We start from the raw sequence: 18,656 nt of genomic DNA, 5'->3' as shown, positions 1-18,656 counted from the left end.
TACCTAAAGTTTATATTTCGCGCGAATATTATTGTTATATTATTAGGTCTACCGGAAAGTTCTGTCCGTTTTTGAATTGAAATATAACACAATTTTCATACATTTAATAATATTTATTGTAGAATATACTTTCCATCGTTACTTATGACTTCTTGCCAGCGTGACGGCAACTTGTAAATGCCATTTTTAAAAAATGATTTATTTTTAGAGGCGAAGAACTCAGCTAGTGCTTGGTTGACATCAGCTTCAGTTTTGAATTTTTTTCCTGTAAAAAGTTTTGCAAAGAGAGGAACAAGTGATAATCGGAGGGTGCTAGGTCTGGGGAGTATGGTGGATGCGACAGAATTTCCCAGCCTAGTTCTGCGATTTTCTGACGAGTCGCCGAAGCAGCATGTGGTCTGGCATTATCATCGGTAGCCGTGTTTTCACGATCGCGTCTCACTTAATAATGACACGAGACATCTTTGTTTCAGTTTATTTAGGAGAGTACATGTGCGTAAATGCAACGATAAAGAGAGATAGTCATATATGTCTCAAATCAACATGTGCATATGGATTGAAACTTGAAGTGACACTATCGGACAGAACTTTCCGGTACACCTAATATATTGTATATATTATTATTGTTTTATTCTTACGGTAGCTAAAGAAAATGTTCGACGCGCCGAGTGCCGCGCTGGTTATATTTGGATGACAGTAATTTTTTTACTAGTTTTCCAAGTTTATTTTCATTGCGACGTGTTCGGACAAATTGTTTTTACTAAGATCTTTGGGACGCGAAAGGATTAAAGTATTGTTTACCTTTATAAATTTTCACTTTCTAGTTTCTGTTTCAGTAATTAAATGATCTCGATTTTGGAAATTAGGAATGATAAATTTTAACTTTTTAGTTTCTGTTTCAGTGATTAAATGACCTCGATTTTGGAAATTAGCAATGGAAATTTTTGGGACTGATTTTGGGCACTCAGCGTGTTAAACGATGTTATATAATTTTTTAAGTATCGTTGTTTACAAAATTTAACTTGAATTTAACCACTTAGGATTCTCAATGAATATTGTCAATACTTCAGACCCGAATTCGTGGTTCCAAAAACGTTTGGAAGAGGAACTTTGGAAATGCTTCTGCCGTCGAGTAGAACCACAAATGATGTAGATGATAAGATGATGTAAATGACGAATGAAAGTGAAGTAACTTTAGATGGAGAAATTACGCTTGTCTCGCGAGAGGACACTTTAACCCTTGGCGCTCCGAAGGCTCCGCTACGGAGACATTTGTCATTTGTTCCGTAACTCCGAAGGCTCAGCTGCGGAGCCAAATGTTTTTAGCATACGTTATCGTCGGCGTTAGCAATTGTTATCTGTAGTTAAAACGTGCTAAGTCTGTACCATTACGATCAAACCATTTGTTGATCTTTTCTATGGTCAGCAACATGGAGAAAAATAAATATTACGATGAGAATTTGGAGCCGAGCGATACCGAAGACGTATTTGATTTCGAAGAGTTAAAAGACATTGTGGAAGACAATGTTGGTTATGATTCTGACACTTCGAGTAGTAGTAGCGAAATTATACTACCAAAGAGACGAAGAATGAGAATTATTGAAAGCGAAAGCGAAGATTCGTTACAAGACTTGGATGAATGGCGCGATGTTACGGAAGAATTGCATATTCCAGATAGAATACCTTTTAGCGTATTGCCACGGGTCACTGGACCACAAGTTCCTACAAATATTGAACAGCCGATACGATATTTTAAATTATTTTTCACGGACGAATCGGTAAATGAAACTATAAAGGAAACCAACGATTGCGCAGAAAATGTTCTAAACTTGAAAGAAATATCTGGTAACTCTATTTGGCAAAGCGAATACTGCGACACTTGTCCAAGTAAACCCAGAACGCACATGGGAGATTGTTACCAAAGATATCGCGCCATGGTGAATTACAAAATTTGAAATTTATCTTTTATTTAGGAAAATGTATATTTGAAAATGTATAATGTATATTTACATAGGAAAATGTATATTTATAAAATAAATCAAATCAAATGCATTCGCAAGGACGTGTAATCTTTCCCGCTGAAAATAAGACTTCCTTTATCTCGGGCGCTCCGCTCAAAAAATGTGCCGGAGTTGCTGGTAGGCGGTACTCGAGAAACGCGCGGAGCGCTAAGGGTTAATATTTTTGTTTTCTACATGTGTCTTTCTCGTTTATGTATTTTATTATTGTTTAAGAATTTTTAAGTCTATAATAACAATAACTTTTCGGAAATAAATTGTTAAGTTTTTCTTAACACTTTATCGTCGGGTCGTGGTTGAGGCTATTATATTATATTATATTGTATTATATTATATTATATTATATTATATTATATTATATTATATTACATTATATTATATTATATTATATTATATTATATTATATTATATTATATTATATTATATTATATTATATTATATTATATTATATTATATTATATTATATTATATTATATTATATTATATTATATTATATTATATTATATTATATTATATTATATTATATTATATTATATTATATTATGTTATATTATATTATAATTCATAAGGGTATGGAGAAGTTAGTATACAGCTGCTAACAAAATAGTAAAGAAACGAGAACCGTCGATAGCTAAAATCCGATTAATAGGCTATCGTTCGATAAACATTGGCAATCGAAAAGCCGATAAATACATAAGCGGTCGATAAAGCGTTAAATAAAAATCTAGTTCTTCTTCGTTTCTCATAAAATTTGTAATAGAACCACTTTACCCTGCGTTCGTCGTGCATACACGTCGTCGCTTGATTTCAATTCCGCACGCTGCGGGTTTTTTTTTTAAACTAAATTCGCCGCTTAACAGGTTAAATCGTAGCGATACGAATGAAATCGACGGGCAGAGCAGCGGGTCTCTCTGCCTTTCCGTTTCGAAAGCGTGCTCGACATACGCACGCGCGTAAATAAGTACGCAAGTCGAAAGCGTGGAACGCGATTCGGGTTAAACGGAGACGGTCCCGTAAGCGAAATAAAACGAGCCCGGGACCCGTTCCACTGTTTTGTTCGCGGGAGAACATCGCCGTCACGTGTCCCGTGTAACTGTAAGCATTTCATCTCTGAATTATTCATGAATGATGAATATCGGGGGATCACAATGCCGATAAATAAAGGCGAGCCGCCCCGCGCGCGCTCGCTTCGATTCCGTTTCCCGTGCCACCCATCATCGGGCATCTCGAAACTGGGCTATCCCTGTTTCCGACGCAATTAGTCCCTCGTTACACGGGAATCCCGCCGATTCGGACTCTCAGTTCGTTCTCTTTAACATTTTTAACGATCCTTCCGGCGGCGTGTTTCCGATAAGCTGACGAAAATTATTCACCGTTCTTTCTTTTTTCTCTCTTTTTTTTTCTGTCGGACCATCGATTCGGCACGGTTAACCCTTTTTGCACTCGAAGTTATTGTAACTGTAAATATAAAATCATTTTTCTAACTTTCAGTATTTCTATTAGGTCTACCGGAAAGTTCTGTCCGATAGTGTCACTTCAAGTTTCAATTATTTATTTATATTTATTTATTTATATTATATATATTTATTTATATTATTATATTTATTTATATTATTATATTTATTTATATTTATTTATTTATATTATATATATTTATTTATATTATTATATTTATTTATATTTATATTTATTTTCATCCATATGCACATGTTGATTTGAGACATATATGACTACCTCTCTTTATCATTGCATTTACACACATGTACTCTCCTAAATAAACTGAAACAAAGAGTTTCAATTACAATTTTAAAATAACAATTATATAACATCGTTTAACACGCTGAGTGCCCAAAGTCAGTCCCAAAAATTTCCATTCCTAATTTCCAAAATCGAGATCATTTAATTACTGAAACAGAAACTAGAAAGTTAAAATTTATAAAAATAAACAATACTTTAATCCTTTCGCGTCCCAAAGATCTTAGTAAAATTCGATTTGTCCGAACACGTCGCAATGAAAATAAACTTGGAAAACTAGTAAAAAAATTACTGTCATCCAAATATAACCAGCGCGGCACTCGGCGCGTCGAACATTTTCTTTAGCTACCGTAAAAATAAAACAATAATAATATATACAATATATTAGGTGTACCGGAAAGTTCTGTCCGATAGTGTCACTTCAAGTTTCAATCCATATGCACATGTTGATTTGAGACATATATGACTATCTCTCTTTATCGTTGCATTTACGCACATGTACTCTCCTAAATAAACTGAAACAAAGATGTCTCGTGTCATTATTAAGTGAGACGCGATCGTGAAAACACGGCTACCGATGATAATGCCAGACCACATGCTGCTTCGGCGACTCGTCAGAAAATCGCAGAGCTGGGCTGGGAAATTCTGTCGCATCCACCATACTCCCCAGACCTAGCACCCTCCGATTATCACTTGTTTCTCTCTTTGCAAAACTTTTTACAGGAAAAAAATTCAAAACTGAAGCTGATGTCAACCAAGCACTAGCTGAGTTCTTCGCCTCTAAAAATAAATCATTTTTTAAAAATGGCATTTACAAGTTGCCGTCACGCTGGCAAGAAGTCATAAGTAACGATGGAAAGTATATTCTACAATAAATATTATTAAATGTATGAAAATTGTGTTATATTTCAATTCAAAAACGGACAGAACTTTCCGGTAACCCTAATATTTTATACGACAAAATACATTTTATGCACATGACATTGACACTTGGAACTCGCTTAACGGTTACACTCTTAACAATTTTTTAAATCTAAATTTTGTTAATACAAAAGTTATATTAAAGCTTGATATAACAAATTTTAGTGGTGCCTCGGAGTCACCATTCGAGTGCAAAGGGTTAACACTCTCGGAGAATTATTCGAACAATGCGACGACGGGTTCGAATACATTTTTTTCTTGTCCGTGGACGGTGTCTGCACGAGCTATGAACAAAATGTATGATTTATCGAATGAAACTGGACGCGTGTAGAAACGATCGGTTCGATTAAAAAGCAGCTTTTTACACGACGACCGTTTAGTACGATTTACCGAAGTTCTCAAAGGTCGAAGTTCAGTGCAAGAAGAAGAATTTCTGAATACGTACGCATCTTTGCTTCCTCTGTTAAGCGACATGAATTAACGCGCTAATGAAATAACGTGAAAACAGTAAATGAATTTTAGTGGTATTTTAGTAGTATTAATTAGATATAATTACAAAATAATTAAAAATAATTAAGAGTATAATTAAATATTTTTTAATTAAGTGGATAAAGGCGTAGCGTATAAACGCGATGAAGGAGCTTGTTATTTTCGTTTAAGAGATCGTTTAAATGCTATTCAGCGGAAAAGCATAAAATGATTAACCAGTTACCTGCGGCGCTGTTAAAATATTGCCTCGAAAAGACGGTTTTGTTTTATAAAATTAACAATTTTATTATACCAACATTTACTTATTCTCTTAACATTAACACGTACTATGTACATAATAAACGAAAAACGCAGGAAAAATCGAATGCTTACGAAAGCAAGGAACGATACATAATGGCATTTTGCACAAAAATTGCGTGGTAATTATCGTGAATTATTGATATTAATATATCATATATAATATATCATATATAGTATCATATATATAATATCATATCATCATATCATCATATAATATCATAATGGCATTTTGCACAATAATTGCGTGGAAATTATCTTGAATTATTAATATTAATTGTATATCAATATATCATATATAATATCATATCATCATATCATCATATAATATCATAATGGCATTTTGCACAATAATTGCGTGGGAATTATCTTGAATTATTAATATTAATTGTATATCAATATATCATATATAATATCATATCATAATATCATATCATATATATATATATATAATAGCATTTTGCACAAAAATTGCGTGGGAATTATCGTGAATTATTGATATTAATTGTATATCAATATATTATATACGTATATCGTAATTATTGATATTTTTGAAACATTCTGAACGTCTTGAAATTTGAGAATACGCTTTCGTTTTCACTAAAATTACAATTTAAATAGCCAATGATCACTACTCGTCGTGACACAAAATACTGCCGCTTCTCCGTGACGAGTATACTCGTCGAACACAGCGAACTGGTTAAACGTCTCGAACAGAAATACGCGTACTATCTGTCTCGATATACAACTACAATAAATTCTCCCTGATTGACACTCGGATTGCGCACAAAAATGGACGATCTTGGAAGAGGAGATGCGATTATTCGAGCCTCGAGCCTCGTTTTTATATTTCATTGACAATCGGTAACTATAAAAACGAGCCGCGAGGCTCGAATAATCGTTCCTCCTCTTCCCAAATTGTCCATTTTTGTGAACAATCTGAGCGTCAATTAGAGAGACATTACTGTATACTCGTCGAACACAGCAAACTGGTTAAACGTCTCGAACAGAAATACGAGTACTATCTGTCTCGATTTACAACTACAATAAATTCTCTCTGATTGACGCTCGGATTGTGCACAAAAATGGACGATCTTGGAAGAGGAGATGCGATTATTCGAGCCTGGTGTCTCTCGTTTTTGTAGTTGTTGACAATCGGTAACTATAAAAATGTGACGCAAGTCTCGAATAATCGTGTCTCCTCTTCCAAATTGTCTATTTTTTTGTACAATCTGAGCGTCAATCAGGAAGAATTTGCTGTATTTGAAGGAAAAGATATATTTTCATCGAACTCCTGTTCTGGACAATTGCCTCGAAAAACATTTTTCTTGCACAAAAATCTGCGGTCTACTAATTATTATCAACGACGCTAGTAACAGTGTAATAATCTTGTTATATTTGTTTTCTTTTCATGTAAACTTTGTTATCCATCGCAACCGAGCATATGCTTTTCTAATATTATTATTAGATTAAAATAATATTTTCTTCCCGTCTACTGAATAAATAAAAAAGAAACATCAAATAATAGAAGCATCGTAGCGTCGATTGATCGATAAATTTGGGATAAAATTGGGGAGACTTTGCTGTAGTCGATTTCATCGTAAGCAAACAACGGATAACAGCAGAAAACATTAATATTAATATTAGAAAAAAGAAAGAAGAATATTATTGATATTATTGATATTAATATTATATTAATATTATATTAATATAATGTTATATATTAATATTAAATAAATATTATTATATCAATATTATTAATATTATTGATATTAATAAAAGGAAATATTCGTAAGTCGTTAGTGGACTGCGGATTCGATGCATTTATGTATCTCAATTTTTAGGTTAACGTACTTATATCGATCAGCATCCAAGCCACTATACAGAGTGCCCCAAAAATGTCTCGCAATCCGAAAGTGACGGGTTCCTCAGGTCATTCGAAGCAACTTTTTCCTTTACAAAAATGTTCTCCGAGGCACCGTTAACGAGTTATTAACGAAAAACTGTGACCAATGAGAGGCGAGCTCGGCTGGCGCGAGGTGGCCCAGCCAACGGCGCCAGCGGTCGAGCGGTCGAATCCCAGCTCAGCCGGCGCGAGGCCGTACTCGATTCTTATTGGTCACTGTTTTTCGTGAATAATTCGTTAACGGTGCCTCGGAGAACATTTTTGTAAAGGAAGAAGTTGCTTCAAATTATCCGAGGAACCCGCTATTTCCGGATTACGAGACATTTTTGGGACACCCTACATTACGATACGATTGATATACCGAAACAGTGCGACATAACGATTCGCGCCTAATACAACGATCCGCAACAATTCCATAATTTAACCCCGATACTGTTATTAACGCAAGGTCTTCTGGGAAGATACGACGCGCGCCGTCGTAGACGAGATAGGACTCGGGGTCTAAAATATATTCGCGAGCACGAGGGGTAGTCGAAATCCGCGGCGGTTCTCGCAAAATCCCGAACTCAGCGAGCGTATCCGTCTGTTACGGCCGTCTCCGGCAAATCAGCCGGAGAGAAAGCAAACCTTTATGCAAATCTAGAGTCAACCGCGTATGGCGCATAGCGTATCAGGGGCGCGCCCACTTCTTCGGCTCCTGAAACTCTCGGATAGTTTCTTTCGCAACAACTCTCGCGGGATCCTCGCGACCATGATTCTTTTTTCTTTATCGGCCGTAAACGTCCCGGGGCCCGCGCGGACTTCTGTCGGGGCACGATGCTCTTTATTTCGATGGCGAGGCGCGGGGAATCGTCGTCGCTAGGACCACCGAGAGCTCTATAACAACGATAAATCACGGCCGATCTCGCGAGACGGTGTTCATTAAAGTCGGCTAAAATCCCCGGGTCGAATAATTCCCCGAAATAGAAACCGTCGTCGATCAGAAACCGTCGAGCTGTTTATACTTGTCGTTTTATCATCGGAACCGCCGCAGGAGTCAAAATCATTTCGGATTCCTGCTTTTACGATTATTCAAGTCGTAAAGACGATTCTGGGGGAATTTATTCCGTGGCTCGATTCGTTTCGTACGCATACTAGAGTCGGATATTACTTGGACATCGGTAAAATGCATTTTCGGTATTTCCGTGATAAAAGCAAGTTCAGCGTTATTATTCTCGCATGATTTTTATAGCCGGTTATAAATTACAGGCACTTTGCTTATTTTCCCGCGAGGCCGGCGTTATGCGGAAAAATTCGTGTTTCACGCACGCGAAACGTTATTCATAATATTCGCGAACGAAATCGTTGGAGGATGTTGCGACCGTAACTTCGCGGAAAAAAATCGCAGCCGCATCTCTGTTTTTTTCAATTAATGGGAAAGGATCGAACTTCGTTTCGCTGCGAACGGCATTTCCGGAAAAAATTTTACGACGTCCATGTATTTTGTCGAACTTTGAGAAGTTTCGGTGTGACAATTGGCAATTTTCGATGCGACAAGCATGGCCTCGCGTTTGACCGGTCACAGAGGCGAGGGTGCGCGAAACTTGAAATCGAGAAACAGCGTCTTAAAGTAGAGACTTCAAGCTTCAATTTGGAAAACGAGTCGTCGTCCTACGATGATTTCTCGCGATGTTATCGTTGCTCGAAGTTGGCCAATTTTTCTCTCCAAAATTGTTTCTACGAAATACTTTTCTCGAGCAGCGTATAAAAATACTAAATACTCGCGTAATTCTCGTCGAACCTTGACATATCGTTGGCTAAAATACGTTCTCAGCTATTCAGCAATTCTAAAATTAATATCATTATTAATTATTATTATAATCATTTTTAATCGCAGTTACTGCGATTAGAAATCTTTCGATTGCAATAATTCCTTAGAAGGGAAAGAAAATTGATTCTTATTGCGTGCTTAAATTCACTCGAATGTTTAAATATTGATGCCAAGAGATTAGAATCTTGTTCTAATTTTAAAGGACAGAATAACATTTATGCTTAGTTATCGCTAAAAATTTTCATGACGAGTCGGATTCGTCAAAGCACGGCAAGGGTTTAATATTCCGTTGTTCCAGATGCAACAGCAATTTTTATTTCATCCGATCGCCCAGTCAATATATAAAATAATAATAATAAAATAATAAAATTAAAATAATAAAAATAATAATAAAATAATAAAATTAAAATAATAAAAATAATAATAAAATAATAAAATTAAAATAATAAAAATAATAATAAAATCATAAAATAGAAATGTGAATTAGAAATTTTAAAAGTAGTCTTGGCCAATCAAATGTCTTCCGAAATAGGAAAGACAGTATCAGAGAAGAGACGTCAAGTATCAGGACATAAACAATAATTTAACCTTATATATGTCTATTACAATGTACTAGCAAAAATAAAAATATTTGTTTCCATGAACATTGATCTTTTTTTGCGGCCCACCTAAAGTTAAGCATTGTTTATTCTGCCCAAGTCAGCTTTTGAGTTTGACACCCCTGGTCTAAGCGAACGATTCAAATATTCCGAGTCAGAATTGACACAGCCACCGCCTCGCGATGGTTAGCATTACGTCGGAACGAACGGGTAGAGGTGGAGCGACGACGGTTCACGATGCGTCAGGTGAAAAAATCGGCCGGACATCGGCGGTGTTTTATCGTTATTCGAGCGACGGCTGGGCAGAGGGAGGGGCGGGGAGGTCGTTTCTTACCTGGTCGGGCCTGAGACCAGGCGGCACCCACGTGTACTCCTCGAGCGCGCATCCGCTGTCATCGTCGCTCTGCGAGTGCCTCTGATGATGCATCAGTGCCTCCTGGAGGGCGAGACCCGGCGGGGCCGGTTGCACGGGGCTCTTGAAGGGTTCCTGGTGAGAAGAACCGGCGGCCCCGCTCTGGAAAGCCATCGCCATGGCCATCGGCGGGCCGGGACCGAGGCCCAGTCCCGAGGGACCGCCCGCCTCCGTCGAAGTCCGCTGATGTTCCTCCCTGGGACACCTGCAGCTTCTGCACACTTTCCTGCAACCAGAATTCGGATCACGTTTAGCATAATTCGATGGCTATGGCCTACTTAATAACGCGGTACATACGAGTGGCCGATAAAACGATTCGATCATTATTGTCGCGGCTTTCGACAATACGGAAACTTACGTTTTCGTAGATTTCTATATTTATTATATATAATATTTATTATTATAATATTTTATTTATTTATGTTATTTTTTATTTATTTTATTTATATTTATTATTATATAATATTATTATATTATTATTTTTATATTATTATATATTTATATATATTTAATATATATTTGATATATATTTAATTCTTGTTGTACATTTGTTTATCAAATTAAACGTTTATTATAAATTTATCTACTATTATAAATTTATAAACTTACATTTTTGTTGATTTCTATAATATATGTATATTACTTATATATATTTGATATATATTTAATTCTCATTGTACATTTGTTTACCAAATTAAACGTTTATTATAAATTTATCTACTATTATAAATTTATAAACTTACATTTTCGTAGATTTCTATAATATATATTATTTATATATATTTAATATATATTTGATATATATTTAATTCTCATTGTACATTTCTTTATCAAATTAAACGTTTATTATAAATTTATAAACTTACATTTTTGTAGATTTCTATAATATATGTATATTATTTATATATGTTTAATATATATTTAATTCTCATTGTACATTTGTTTATCAAATTAAACGTTTATCATAAACTTATCTACTATTATAAATTTATAAACTTACATTTTCGTAGATTTCTATAATATATATTATTTATATATATTTAATATATATATTTAATTCTCATTGTACGTTTGTTTATCAAATTAACCTTTCGCACTCGAGTGGCGACTCTATGGCGACATTAAAAATTGTTATTATCATATTTCAAAGTAATTTTAACATTATCAAATTTGATTGTATTTAAAAAACTGTAAAATGTGTAGCAGTTTCATGCGTCACAAAATTCACTTTCATATGTATAAAATGCACTAGTTTGCATAAAATGGAAGTGCTATAAGTCAGAAAAATTATTTCGAACTTCAAGTTAAAATGGCTCCGACTGCAAAGGATTAAACGTTTATTATAAACTTATCTGTACAGTTAATTTTTTATCATTCGTTTGTTCGTAAGTTCAATTCTTATTCTCGTTGTTCATTTATTTATCAGATTATATTTTTATTATAAATTTATCTATATAGTTAATTTGTATCATTCATTTGTTTGTAAGTTCAATTCTTATTCTCGTTGTTAATTTATTTATCAGATTATATTTTTATTATAAATTTATCTATATAGTTAATTTTTATCATTCATTTGTTCGTAAGTTCAGTTCTTATTCTCGTTGTTCATTTATTTATCAGATTATATTTTTATTATAAACTTTTTCTATACAGTTAATCGTTATCATTCATTTATTTGTAAGTTCAATTTTTAGCAGAAACTTATTTACAAATTACAATTTTTCTTATACGTTCGTTTATAAGTTAAATTTCGATTAGGCACTTGTTTATAAATTACAATTAAATTTTGTAATGACACTAACTTTTCACTAATTTTGAACATTCATTTTCATCGTAATATAGTATATGCGAACATACTGAATTCGACTAGAATGTTTCGAATGCGAAAGTGTTCTAATGTCATCCGCTATGACAAATTTTAATTTTCTAGTTTCTATTTAATTAATTGAATTGCTTCGACATTGTGGGAATTCTAGTGATCGATCGTCGGCGCTGAACGTGTTAAAGCTAGCCAAGATTCGATACAGTCGTTTTCGCTAGTAAAAGTAACATTAAAATGTTGATCAAAGGAAGAGATCGGATATAATCATCGCTCTTTTATTTACTTGTTCTTCTTTCTTTCTTTTTTTTATCGAACTTCGACGGCAACTTTCATTACAATCCGTCGAGTGTAATCTTGATGTTGCTGCGTACGCGGGGCGCGAGAGGTTCGCGAGAGTATAATTACTATAGGAAAGAATGTATTTCTTATTATTTTATTGTGAAGTAGAGAAGTCGGTTTGATTTTATGTGTCTTTTATGGGCTCTAGCAGATGATGTATCAAATGAAAGTCTCTTTTATGGTGCTGCGTCGAATGCTATATTTACATAATATTTTCACGAATGCTTAATAGGTATAAAAAGTTCTAATATATATATTATTTATTATTATATTATATATAATTATTATATAATATATATAATAATATAATAATTAATATATAAATATTATAAAAATATATATAATTATTATTATTATATTAATTATATTATATTATATATAATTATTATATAATATATATAAATAATATAATAATTAATATCTAAATATTATAAAAATATATATAATAATTATTATATATAATATATATCAATAATGTATTATTATTAATATTATTATTATATTAATTATATTATTATATATTATATTATATATTATATATTATTATTATTATTATATTATATATTATATATTATTATTATTATTATTATATTATATTAATATTATTATTATTAATATATATTAACATTTTAATATTATTTATATTATATATATTAAGTATATATATGATATTTATTGAAAATTTATAATTCGACAAAATTTTCTCCGCAGTTTCTGTCCCTAACCTTGTTATCATCGTTTCGAGTTTATGAAATATCTATCGAATTAGATTACCCTGATTGGGCCTGGTACCGTTATTTCTACCCATCGGAGTGGATACAATGAAGAATTTGGACAATGGGCTGATTGATTGTTTGGGGAGAGGAACAGCTGGTCGGCTGGACCTTTACATTCAGTTTTCTAATGATCCAGTCCCGTGATCGCACGTTCCGACACTAATTTATTATGTTTCGTCAGCATTTCAATCGTTTCTATTCGGCGATATCGATTTTAATCACGAATTAAGAAATGTTCGCCGACCGATGACCGAGTTTCCAATTGAAATGTAGAAAAAAAAGGATGACTGGAACTTTCTACAAGTTTTCGATAATGAACTTTGACCTTTCGAGGTAACGGCACCGAAATCTGCGTCTCGTCGCGATTCATTCGTCATTCCGTCGCCATCAAATTTTAGCGCTTTCTGATAACGGGAACTGAGAATGTCAGCATTGATTAATGCTGTCAGTCTCGTTTAGATTACCAAAAAACAAAAAAAAGCGAAAACAATTCATTCGTTCAACAACATTCCGCAATATTATGTAAGGCGTTCGAAAATGTCTGCTGAACTCGCGATAGATTCTCGGAAGTCGGTTAACGGGAAACGAAGTTCGTATATGTATTCGTAAACAAAAACGCGCGTAATAGACCGACACGTCCGTACGAGTTTCTTTTCGCTGTTATTACAGCGTTCCGTCTTCCTCTGGCGAGATTCCAGGAAATCCATTCGCGAAAGCAACATGATTTTCGTTCAGTCGATTCGAAACTCGCGAGTAGTTTCAATATACAGGGTATACAAAAAGTGTCCCGCAATCCGGAAACGAGGGATTCCCGAGGTCATTTGTAGTAACTTTTTCCTTAGCGAAAATGCAATACGCGGCTTCGTTCGCGAGTTATTCGCGAAAAACGGTGACCAATGAGAGGCGAGCTCGGGCAGCGCGAGGCGGCCGAGTCACTAGCGCTCGAAGTCCAGTTCCGCGGTGACCAATGAGAGGCGAGCTCCGGTAGCGCGAGGCGGCCGAGCCAACTAGCGCACGGAGCCCTATATCAACTGGCGAGTGGCGGCCGGGCCAATGAACAGAGCTGGACTTCGCGCGCTCGTTGGCTGCGCCGCCTCGCGCTAGCCGAGCTCGCGTCTCATTGGTCGGCGTTTCTCGTTGATAACTCGTTAACGATGCGTCGGAGAATATTTTTGTAAAGGAAAAAGTTACTTCAAATGATCTCAGGAACCCCACATTTCCCGGAAGTACCATAATTTGGGACATCCTGTATAATAGTAATATAGTAGTATAACAGTATAATAGTATAATAGTAAAATGGTATAATAAGGAATCGCTCGCGCGCGCACGCGCGTCGTTGCAGCAAGCCCATTTCCGCGGTGACCAATGCGAGGCGAGCTCGCTTGGCGCTAGAAGGCCAAGCCAATAAGCGGAACCGAGCTTCGCGCGCTCATTGACTGCGCCGCCTCGCGCTAGCCGAGCTCGCCTCTCATTGGTCACCGTTTTTCGCTAATAACTCGCAAACGAAGCCGCGGATTGCATTTTCGCTAAGGAAAAAGTTACTCGAAATTCCCTCGGGAACCTCCCAGTTCCAGATTGCGGGACACTTTTGCGACACCCTGTACAGACCAAAGTAGGCGATTCAGCGCTCCATCGGATGCGGAACGCCGTATCGTCTTTCCGCAGGATTCTAGTAAAAGTTGCGTGACCTTAATTGTACCGGGGATCGTAAACCAGAATCCCGAGTTATCGACTTCCTCGAGTTATCGACGTCCTCGACTAACGTGTGCTATTACCATAACGTTCCGTCGTTTCGTTCGTGTTTTCTTATGAATCGCGCCCGACGATTGGTTCGTCGAAGCGGATGAAACCGGTGGCAGGGCCTGATTGCGGATAATTATCCATTGTTGTAAATAGCTCGACACATTCGACGAGCCGTTTTCCCGACGTTGAATCGTGACGCGTAGCCAATTAACATAAAATTGAGCGCAATCAACGAACGTTTCGACGCTGATGTTGGTCGGCGAACGGTTTTTGTTCTTGTTTCGCTATCATAAGAGAGAGTTCACGATTGGGTCACGTGTTTCTATGCAGTTATGCGGCGCGCGAATTGCTGCAATCGCTAAAGCCTGCATTAGCGGATGCTTATGGTCTTTTCATACCGTTCCGACCGCTGCGTTTCATTTCAGTCTCGTAAAATCTGTGGCTACGAGGAACAACGTCGCGGATCGGAATTTCGAAAAAAATGTTAAATTAACGCGCTAATTGAACCGCAGCGTACGGGATGAACACGCGGAACGTTCTTCTTCGTTGTGTGGACAAATTTTTTTTAGACCGAGAACTTCGAAAATCTCCTGGCCTCGGTGAGCAGAATTTCTGTCAGCGCGATGCACGCTGCATATTAATATTGGAGCCCCGTCCCCGGGGCCCGAAAGGGATTCCATTCCCACGGGAGCCGATAAATTTCATTCTCATTTGCATTCGTAATTCCGAGGAAACGGAAAACATCGTTTCGATTCGGTTCGGCCGCCCGTGAACCATAAACAAGCGAGAAAACAGTTAGAATTATCATTCGGATTTATGCGTCGCGACGCCGCGCCGCGCCGCGGCGAGGGATGATCGATGTCTCATTGGTATTCTTCGATTATGTAGGAACCATCGAAAAAGAGTGCGCTCCTTTGACACCGGAGAAACGAACCCGCGGTTCGCAGGCGTTTTTTTTTATCGTTCCTCGTATCGAATCCATTCGTATCCTTCGCGGATATTCTTAACGCCGCGGCGGGCGTTTCTTTTTTGTTTCCGTTCGCATCGCGTTCGCGGCGGTGGGAAAAATAATGCAGAACGTGTAGAATCGTTGGAAATATTGAAAATGATCGTTTCGTGGCAACGCGTGTTTCGTAGAGAGAACAACGGCCGAATGTTGGCAGAAAATATAAAATATAAAACACAGACAGAAAATAGGAAAACTCACTAAAAATATAGTAACACTTTTATATATTACATAAAAGTGTAATAACTATTCTACTATGCTATCGCAATTACTATTTAATAGTTAAATTTGCTATTACTATTTACAATTACTATTATAGTAGTATATATATAGTAGTTTACAATTACTATTATAGTAGTATATATATAGTAATTTACAATTACTATTATAGTAGTATATATATAGTAATTTACAATTACTATTATAGTAATATATATATAGTAATTTACAATTACTATTATAGTAGTATATATATAGTAATTTACAATTACTATTATAGTAGTATATATATAGTAATTTACAATTACTATTATAGTAGTATATATATATAGTAATTTACAATTACTATTATAGTAGTATATATATAGTAATTTACAATTACTATTGTAGTAGTATATATATAGTAATTTACAATTACTATTATAGTAGTATATATATAGTAATTTACAATTACTATTTAATAGTTAATAGTAATTACTATCGCAATTACTATTCTTTCGCTTCATATTCTTGCAATACAGCTACATTTTTTTCTGGATTTTTTATGAAGTGTTACGTAAACGACGAATTTTCATAATACAGTGAAAATAGTTTTCTAATCTACAAAAATGAAACTATCTAATCTGCAAAATAATTAAGAAAAAAAATATTGTCACCATTCGGGGGCTAAGTATCGTTGTTTTATTTATCGTTTAGAATTTGTGTATATCTCTGTGCGAACATTTCATGTTAATATTATAGATCTTAACACATCAATTTCAATTTCAATTCGATGAAATGTATCACTTTAATTTCACGAAATTTTCGAGACTGTTGGCACGGCTGATAATTATAGCAATTACTATAATTGCTATAATTGCTATTCTTTCACTTTATCTTCTTATGATACAGCTACATTTTGTTATGGATTTTTTATGAGGTGTTACGTAAACGTCGATATTTCATAATACAGTAAATTCGCCCTAATCGACCCTCAGCTTCGAAACAAAAATGAATAATTTGGGAAGAGGTGACACGATTATTATCGTATATTATATATTTATACATCATAATATGTATATAATAATGCATATATAATATTTGTATATTATCGTATGTTATATACTTCTATATTATAATATATAATATATATTTATGTATTATCGTATATTATATACTCCGATATTATAATATATAATATATATTCATATATTATCGTATATTATATACTCCTATATTATAATATATAATATATATTTATATATTATCGTATATTATATACTTCTATATTATAATATATAATATATATTCATATATCATCGTATATGTGATATACTTCTGTATTATAATATATAATATATATTTATGTATTATCGTATATTATATACTTCTATATTATAATATATAATATATATTCATATATCATCGTATATTATATACTTCCATATTATAATATATAATATATATTCATATATCATCGTATATTATATGCTTCTATATTATAATATATAATATATATTCATATATCATCGTATATTATATGCTTCTATATTATAATATATAATATATGTTCACATATCATCGTATATTATATACTTCTATATTACAATATATAATATCATATATATTTAAATATTATCCTATATTATATATTTATAATTACCGATTCCCGACAGCTATAAAAACAAGCTGCGAGGCTCCTATAATCGCATCTCCTCTTCCCAAATCGTCCATTTTTCCGTCAATTAGGAAGAATTCACGGCAGTTGCGTAGCTTCTTCGCAAAAAAAAAAAGAAAGAAAACGACACGAAGAGAATCGACGCGATTCACGGTAAAATACGCCCTCGAGAAAATCGTCTATCATCGGATGATCGGTTCGGATCGCGGTTTCGTGCGGCGGCGACAGCGCGAAGATCTGTCGGCTCTTAGAAAGCGCGAGCGTTACAATTTCGCAAACGGTCTGTCATTACCGGCCTAGTTGGCATCGCAAGAAATTCAATTTCCACGGGCGGAGGACCGTCACGGCGACGAGAGGGCACTGCCACGGCTGATTACACACCGAGGAATGACCAAGGCATCACTTTACTTATCAAGCTACGACGGTCCGGGGAGAGGGAGGGGGGCCGAACAACCCCGTAAATAACGTGTCGGAATTTAAAAATCGATTAACTCTCGCCTCCTCTCGCCGGCACGTAATGACACCGGGAAGACGCGTCCTCTCCCTTCTCTTTTTATTTTCCATTTTTCCTTTTCCCCTCTTTTCATTTTCGCCCCGGCGATCGCCTCCCACCGATTTCCATCGGCGCAGAAACCGAAGAACATCATCTCCTCCGCGCGCGCGCGCGCGTTCTCGAAAAAGAAAAGCCGACTTACTTCGGCGGCGGCACGAAAGCGGCCGCCGAGTAGCAATCTGCGCTCTCGAAACACACTTTCGCTCCGGTTTTTCGTTTTTCTGCCGCGCGAACGTAATCGTTCTTGTCCAAGGTCGATCGAAGGCGAAGGTGCCCGCGATTCCCGACGCGGCCCCGCGGTTCGCGGGACGGAGTTATGCTCGGATCGGTCGGC

The 18,656-nt window shown here is 35.4% G+C and overlaps 1 protein-coding gene across 2 annotated transcripts in view; it reads right to left on the bottom strand.

The window, feature by feature from the left end:
* The window catches only part of LOC117228601 (uncharacterized), a 404,255-nt gene that overhangs the window by 21,908 nt on the left and 363,691 nt on the right, over nucleotides 1-18,656 (bottom strand). For both annotated transcript variants that reach the window (XM_033484435.2, XM_033484434.2), the window contains one exon: nucleotides 10,130-10,433. In XM_033484435.2, coding sequence (XP_033340326.1) covers nucleotides 10,130-10,433 — 304 coding nt within the window. The remainder of the gene's footprint in view (nucleotides 1-10,129; nucleotides 10,434-18,656) is intronic.

Source organism: Megalopta genalis, chromosome 1 (assembly GCF_051020955.1).
Source record: "Megalopta genalis isolate 19385.01 chromosome 1, iyMegGena1_principal, whole genome shotgun sequence".
NCBI classification, from domain to species: Eukaryota; Metazoa; Arthropoda; class Insecta; order Hymenoptera; family Halictidae; genus Megalopta; species Megalopta genalis.
The sequence above is the reverse complement of the archived record's forward strand: the minus strand, read 5'-3'. Positions and strand labels throughout refer to the sequence as shown.